Source organism: Oratosquilla oratoria, chromosome 2 (assembly GCF_046742065.1).
Source record: "Oratosquilla oratoria isolate Oo_2021 chromosome 2, ASM4674206v1, whole genome shotgun sequence".
Taxonomy (NCBI): domain Eukaryota; kingdom Metazoa; phylum Arthropoda; class Malacostraca; order Stomatopoda; family Squillidae; genus Oratosquilla; species Oratosquilla oratoria.
In genome coordinates this window covers 12,238,922-12,247,685 of record NC_134778.1, presented here as the reverse complement: position 1 = coordinate 12,247,685, position 8,764 = coordinate 12,238,922, and the positions used below count along the sequence as shown (strand labels likewise).

At 40.8% G+C, this 8,764-nt stretch overlaps 1 protein-coding gene across 1 annotated transcript in view; it reads left to right on the top strand.

The window, feature by feature from the left end:
- Positions 1–1,115: 1,115 nt before the first annotated feature.
- Positions 1,116–8,764, top strand: part of LOC143036921 (uncharacterized) — a 43,433-nt gene continuing 35,784 nt past the window's right edge. The window contains exon 1 of the mRNA XM_076204920.1: positions 1,116–1,320. Coding sequence (XP_076061035.1) covers positions 1,240–1,320 — 81 coding nt within the window. The 5' untranslated portion in view covers positions 1,116–1,239. The remainder of the gene's footprint in view (positions 1,321–8,764) is intronic.

Genomic DNA, 8,764 nt, shown 5'->3' with positions numbered 1-8,764 from the left:
TGTATGCATGGGATGAATTACTCTTGTTTGCAGCTGATAATGAATAGCTGGGTATCCGAATGAGAGTGATGACTGCTCGGTTTTGGGTGTGTAAAGGGCAACCAACAAGGCGTGGGAGGCGATCCTTTACGACTTACAACAGGGATGTCGAATCCCAAGATCAATTCCAGTACGTTATGTGGTTATTTTAATTATATTGTTTTGCCTAACCATGTTATATACTTTATTATGTCTGTATATTATCTATGTGTAGATAAGTAAGTATGATTCGTGATTGTACTCTAAAATAACAAAGGAAAATTATGTTTGATAGTAACTACACATCTATAAAAGGTCTCCCGTTAGACACCAGGGGCGGACGTACGATTACGGTGCTGATGTTATAATACAATGAATGAAAAGTTATCTTAATTTTCTTATTGTAACCGATAGACATGTTGCATTATCGTATTGGTACCTGCATTATAGATACTAATGTGTACAACATCGTCAGAAATATTTCTATTAACAGAATGATATATCAGTTCCTTCTTGAAAGGATCTGCCCGCATCAAAAGGATGTTATTGTAACTGTAGGAAGAAAGTCGAGAAATAATACAATTGTCTTTAAGCTAAGTAAAATAATCGTCTAATTGCATAAACATGATTGAAAATAGCAGTGAACACATATGATATAACAAAAGGACGTGGTTTTGGACAAGGTATAACTGAAGATGAGGGTATACCTTACAGCTTCCCTCTTGCATAACGATACCGATGGTAACAGAAATGCTTACAAACGACGGCAGTGTCAACTCAGTATCGCTTTAGTATAATCCGTTCAAGTTCATGGAGATGAACTTTCACTTTCATACAATCTCCAGCCATCAGCCCCTCCATTGACAAGAAGGAGGCATTCTAAAGTTTAGAAATAGTACGTTGTGTATTATGTACTAGCACAATGCATGAAACCCCTTAACTTGCGATATCTCCAGACAAACAAATAAATGTTTATATATATTTCACGAAACACTGACACAGTGATTGAAAAAAAGACAGCCTTTTTCGTACCACTTGACCAACTCTGCTTGGTTGCCAGATGTCGCGACCTCAGCTGAGAGGCGGGCTTAAGAAGGGCTTGGGCTCATGGGTACACTCGACTAGGAACCAGTTGAGCTCAAGTGGTGAGAGTGTGGGTCAGGCTGATGCCAACGCTGGTCTGTGGATTGCAGGAATAGTGTGTAATTTTCTGCGGCAATCATGCCTCTCCTGAAGAAATGTTGCTGCTGTTGCTGTGATTTGCGCCAAGGATCACTTTTCATTGGAATAATTTCCCTACTAGTAAGTAATTGTTTTAAGAATCGTAGATTAGTGGCTGCCGCCGCTTGCCAAGGCAATCCAGACATTCACTGCCAACTTACCCTGTCAACCTACGCACCCCTGTGAAGTTGGGTCGGTGTGAGTTTGTTCTTACACATGGCAATACCAAACAAGTGTACATTAAAGTGAAGACGTTAACAGTGAAATGCCTGGGCCCGAGTGATGAGATGATACATGATAATGATTCTCTCCTACTCGCAGTCATGAATCCTACATTAATGTCCTACGATTGGCAGCCGTTGGACCACCTGGGTGTTGTACTACGTGATAGTGGAGTGAAGTAGACATCGCCTACGCACAAGCTATTTTCGATTCTATTTTCGAAGGCGTTAGTGCGTAAACTTGGCAAGAGAACGGAAGACAGTCGAATCGCACTGTTCACTCTTGCCCTCCGTTTTACTCATTTTTATTTTTGTATAGCTGCCGCCAGACATTTTTATTCAGTAATTATTCAGGCTTTTGCCAGCTGTTGGAAACTACAATAACAAGGGTGGATATTTGGCTAAATAAACTCTTCGCCAGTACTTAGGTTTTTCATGTATGTTGCTATGTTCAGAAGAAGGAAGGGGCAGACTTGATTTTTGTTTAACACCTTCATTGCGGCAAAGTATTTTATTTTTATTATTATTATTTTTTTCAATAAGAAACGATCCCCTCTTCGTCATGAGGAATGGACTAGTGATGAAACTGAGTGTCCATATTGGGGTTCAACCGATCGAAATGCATTTTCGTCACGGATACAACCTTAGGTCGTATAAAAATATTCTGTCGTTACCCAGAAAAAGTGCTTCACTCTGTGGAATGTGTTAAGATTCAGAAACAATCGACCCAGATCACGTTCGTGCAGTTAACCTTTTATATGGATAAAATCGTTCAATTTCAGCCAGAAGGAAAATATTTGAAAACTCATCATCGTCCTGAAGAGATCATAATGGATAATGGATAAGTACCCATGGCAAATTACACAGACACACACACACACACACACACACACACACACACACACACACACACACACACACACACACACACACACACACACACACACACACACACACACACACAGCATCCCTACATAAGAACAATCGCTTCATTCTACAGGTTAATCGTGATAGTGTGTAACTTAAATCGGCTTGGAGTAGCCATCCAAGAAACCTATAAGAACGATATCATCAGCAACGAGTCAGTTGAGACAGATTTCTGAGCCGCCATAGCCGCGAGGGGTTCCTCTCATCTGAATAAAATCAACTGGAAGGCAGGAGGACGTGTAAGGATCGCCATTGGCTTCGTCATCAGGTGAACAACGTCCTCTTCTCCACGACCCAAATTTCGCCGCCGACCTTTTGTCTGTCTAGCGACGGGTATGATGAAATAGACACTCACCCCCCCCCTCCCGTTCCCCCCAACCCCTCCACGCCTCTCGAGACGTCATGGAAGTGGACTTGTTTGGACAGTTGCAGCGTTGCCTCGTCGTGCACTTTCGTGATGCCGCAAGGATTGTGATGCACTTGGAGATCGTAACGGGCGCGTACGCGAGCGCGCGCACACACACACACACACACACACACACACACACACACACACACACACACACACACACACACACACACACACACACACACACACACACACACACACACACACAAAACACAGTTCAGGTTGGGAGGAGGTGATTAGTGGAGTTCCACAGGGATCAGCATTGGCTGTACACACACACACACACACACACACACACACACACACACACACACACACACACACACACACACACACACACACACACACACACACACACAACACAGTTCAGTTTGGGAGGAGATTAAAGGAGTCCCACAGGGATCAGTATTGGCCACACACACACACACACACACACACACACACACACACACACACACACACACACACACACACACACACACACACACACACACACACACACACACACACACACACACACACACACACACACACACACACACACACACACACACACACACACACACACACACACACAGAACACAGTCCAGGTTGGGAGGTGATTAGTGGAGTTCCACAGGGATCAGTATTGGCTCCACACACACACACACACACACACACACACACACACACACACACACACACACACACACACACACACACACACACACACACACACACACACAGCACAGTTCAGGTTGGGAGGAGATTAGTGAAGTTCCACAGGGATCAGTATTGGCTCTACACACACACACACACACACACACACACACACACACACACACACACACACAGCGCAGTTGGTAGAGCGCTGAACTGCTAGCATGGTGGTGCCCGTAGTACTTGGTTCGAATCCTGCCCAGGTCCGAAATTATTTCGGTACCGCTGCGCTTCGGGTCGTTACTCTGACTCTCGTGGGCGGGGAGTTGTGTGTGTGTGTGTGTAAGGTCATAGCATTACCCATAGATCGGACCTACGAGCTCTGAGCTCTCTTCCGAGAGGGAAATAGCTGTCGATCACGAGTCCAACACGTGATCCAAAGACCAAGTGAATACACACACACAGCACAGTTCTGGTTGGGAGGAGGTGATTAGTGGAGTTCTAGAGGATCAGTATTGGCTCCACACACACACACACACACACACACACACACACACACACACACACACACACACACACACACACACACACACACACACACACACCACGGTTCAGGTTGGGAGGAGATTAGTGAAGTTCCACAGGGATCAGCATTGGCTTCACACACACACACACACACACACACACACACACACACACACACACAACACAGTTCAGATTGGGAGGAGGTGATTAGTGGAGTTCCACAGGGATCAGGATTGTCTACACACACACACACACACACACACACACACACACACACACACACACACACACACACACACAACACAGTTCAGGTTGGGAGGAGGTGATGAGTGGAGTTCCACAGGGATCAGGATTGTCTACACACACACACACACACACACACACACACACACACACACACACACACACACACACACACACAGTTCAGGTTGGGAGGAGGTGATTAGTGGAGTTCCATAGGGATCAGTATTGGGTCCAATAATGTTCTCTACGTGAATGACATGGATGAAAATGTGTAATGCTACATGAGATTTGCAGATGATGCTAAAGTGTTGATGAAAGTGAAAACCGAAACGGATTGTGAATCACTACAGAGACACCTAAACTGGGTTTGGAAATGGAGTCAGAAGTGGTAAGTAGACTTAAATAATAAATTGAAGAACAAGGAAGACACAAGAACATAAAAAACGTAATGAATATTCAATAACTAGAAGAGAAGAGGAACATACTTTTGAAAAGGGGTGCGATTAATGAACCTAAATTGTTCAAGATATTTGTGAATGGTAAACTGAAACTTAGAGGAGAAATATTCAAGTTGAAAGTAAAAGATGTTTACAAAAATGTAATAAAAGCTAGAATAATGTCTCCAATAGGTATTCTCAAAAAAAGAAGAAAAAAAAGTTTTGAAGGAGAAAAGAGTGAACATAGGGAAGATGTCTGAAACAACATAACATTATGTGAGGTGACTAAGAGCTTGGAAGCAAGAAAAGCTACGTCAATAGATGGGATCCCCGATTAGATAATGAAAGAGTTTAGAGAACAATTAGTGGCTGAAATAAAATTGACTGCACGTTTCTAGATCGAAGAGGCAACACAGGGTTGCTGCCTATAAAACCCAAGGTAATGAAAAGTGTGGAAAGGTATATGAGATAAGGTTAGGCCATGAAGTGTAAGATGGAATTCAGTACGAAGAAATGTAAAAATCAGAAAATGGCCCGAAATAAAGAGACTGTCGAAAAATTATGAAGTTGGAAATGGTTTCATGAAAACTTAGGGTTTAGGAATTTTAATCAGACGATCTGTCACCGAAAAGCGATATTTAGAGAATATTGGAACTAAAGAACGTAAGAGTGACGTATTGCATAGAGAAGTATATGCTGAACAAAATTAAAAGTTTAATTCGCCTGAGTCTGGTGCTCACCACACCAAAAGAAAATTACAGGAAAATAGAGAATGGGAGTAGCCATGTTCTCAGAACTGGCTGATAAGACATATGAGGAGAAACTAAAATACTGGGATTTTCTACTGTGTACGAGTGAAAAGAGGTGATGTAGTGGTAAGATGACAAAAAAAAAAAAAAAGGAATAAAAATGGACAGGATCTGCTTTCATAGTGTGTATATATATATATATATATATATATATATATACATATAATATATATATATATATATATATAACTTCAGTTTGTGCAATAAGATAATACAATACAGGCTAGCAACGTCACAGAATTTAAATCATATTTTGATAAGTGGAGTTTTAGAGATGGGGTCACATGAGCACAGCTCCAACCTCAAGCACCACAACTGCGTAAATACACACACACACACACACACACACACACACACACACACACACACACACACACACACACACACACACACACACACACACACACACACACACACACACACACACCGGTTCACAAGTCAGAGAACTGGGGTTCGATTCCCCGGCCGGGCGGAGATAAGTTGGGTTTGTCTCCTTTCACGTGTAGCCCCTGTTCACCTAGCAGCGAGTAGGTACGGGATGTTAGTCAAGGAGTTGTGGCCTTGCATTCCCGGTGTGTGATGTGTGAGTGGTCTCAGACCTACCCAGAGATCGGCTAATAATGAGCTCTGAGCTCGCTGCCGTAGGATGGTGTCTGGCTGTCTCGACAAGAGGCTGCAGCAGATCCGTGGTGAACACACACACACACACACACACACACACACACACACACACACACACCTACACACCTACAACTTACTAAGATTAATAAAGGTGGATTTTACTTACGTGGACGAAGAAATGGTGAAGAAAATACTAGTCACACTGATAAGGCCAAGACTAGAGTACGCAGCGACACTATGGTAACCCAGTACTAAAGAGAATATAAGGAGAATTGAAAGAATCCAAAGAGCAACTACGAAGATGGCCCCGACACTTCCAAAACTATCACATGAAAAGAGACTGTCAAAGTTGGAACTACCGACTCTAGAACAAAGAAGAGAAAGAGGTGACCTATTGACCATCCTACAGAATTATGAGAGGTGTGGAAGTCCTTTATAGAGAAGACTTACTAAATTGGGATACGAGAAATTCAAGGGGACATGGAAGAATGTTAAAAAAGGACAGTTATAGAAGAGACCTGAAAAAGAACAGCTTTCCTCACAGAGTGATGGACGAAACAGTGTGTGTTTAGAACCATACACGAATTTAAGAGCAATTTAGACACTGCGAGATACAGAGACGGGGCACCACGAGCGTAGATCCCCTTCCCGTAAGATGCAACTAGGTAGATACATGCGCGCCCACAAGGAACATAAGTATGCAAGCAGTGTGACGGGATACAGAAAGATCCTTCTTCCCCAAAGGGCCGAGAAGAGAGAGAGGTTGTGTTTGTGTGTTTTTTATTTGCGTACGATGTGGGTGCATTTGCTTTGAAGAAAGGGCCTTTGGTAGATATATGAAATCATAAGGAGACAGTTCATTCACTAGAAAGTGGGAGAGAGATAATGATAGGTGTTAAAGAATTATTTAATCTCCATCCTCTTTGGACAGAAGAAACGGAAAGGGAATAATGTCGACAAAACCTCGAGGAAGAGCGTTTGATTCTGAGTGAAATACAGCTATTTTAAGATTTTGTTTGTCACAGTTGGCAGCTGCCGATAGCTACATATACATACATACATATATATATATATATATATATATATATATATATATATATATATAATATATATATATATATATATATACGACACTGAATGGGTCCCAGTGTTTAGAGATACGTTTTATCAACCACAATGCACTTTAATTCTATATGGCTTAGAATTAAAGTGCATTGTGGTTGATAAAACATATATATATATATATGTGTGTGTGTGTGTGTGTGTGTGTGTGTGTGTGTGTGTGTGTGTGTGTGTGTGTGTAAAGAAGTGTTTTTAGATTGTTGTTATAGTAAAATGAGATCTGGACTAAGCACGCTAATAGTGAGTTTGTAGTCAACCTTTCTGACAAAATCCTTAGCAAGGTTGAACGTGCAGCCCTAGGATATGGACTTAGCTTTGCCAGCAATTTAAATCCCACAGATTTCGTAAGCATAGATAAAGTTTTTCGTATTCTAAAAAACAGCAACAAGCTTTATTTGTGGAAGATTTCAATATTTGCAAAGGTGCTTTAACCAAACAGGTGCTTTAACCAAACAGGTTATTCCTAACTGTCCAGAGCTCTTTAAGAAGGCAATTTATAGTCTTAAAAAGGATTGCGATTTACGTTTACCAAAGCTGATAACTCTAACGCAGTTGTGATCTTAAATAAGAATCACTATCTAAAGAAAATGAATGATTTATTAGATGATAGTAGCACTTATACCCCTCATACCAAAACCCCCACCGAATCAGTTAATAGAAATTATAATAAGTTAAAAGAACTACTTAAAAGTAATAGAGACCTAATCCAAAAAATTACCTCAATTAGTCCCCCTTTGGTCTCATGAAGACCCATAAATGTAACAACCCTATTAGACCAATCATTTCATCAATAGACTCTGCCTCTTACAAGCTCTTTAAATGGCTGGTCGCAATTATCAGCCCGTTGGAATAATCTCATCTTCCCATCTTATAAACACTCATGATTATAAATTTACATTGGTTAGCTTCGACATATTTTATTCACAAAAGTTCCCTTAAATGATTTATTATTTTTTCTTCATGAAGAAATTAGAAAGCATGTGCTTCTAGTACCATCATATACATTGATTGAATTGATTAAATTGTGCGTTAAAGATTGTAAATTCAAATTTAATGATAATTTTTCACTCCCAAAATTTCGGTATGAGTATGGGAAACACTCTCCCTAGTATTAGATGATTTACACATGGAATTTTTTAAGACTAATATTTTGAGCAAAATCATTCCCTTCAACATCCCTTGGCTTAGATACATAGATGACATCTTACGTTTGAGGCCTATACTCGTAGATAAAAATGTACATGAGTTCTTGACTAGATTGAACACACTTGTTGATTCTATTAAATTGACAATAGAAATAGAGATAGATGGCTCTTTACCTTTTTTGGGTTGCACTATCCTCTGCCATAAGAACAGACTCAAATTTGAAATATATCGTAAGCAAACCAATGTATGTTCTTATATTTATTATTCTTCCCATTCTAATAGCGTTAAACGATCCGTCTTCTCAGCTATGTTTCTTAGAGCCTTACGTATGTGTAGCGAAGAATACATTGACGAAGAAATTAGAAATGTTTTTAACATTGGGTATGATTTAAAATTCCCTAAATTCCTGGATATTGACTACGCTTT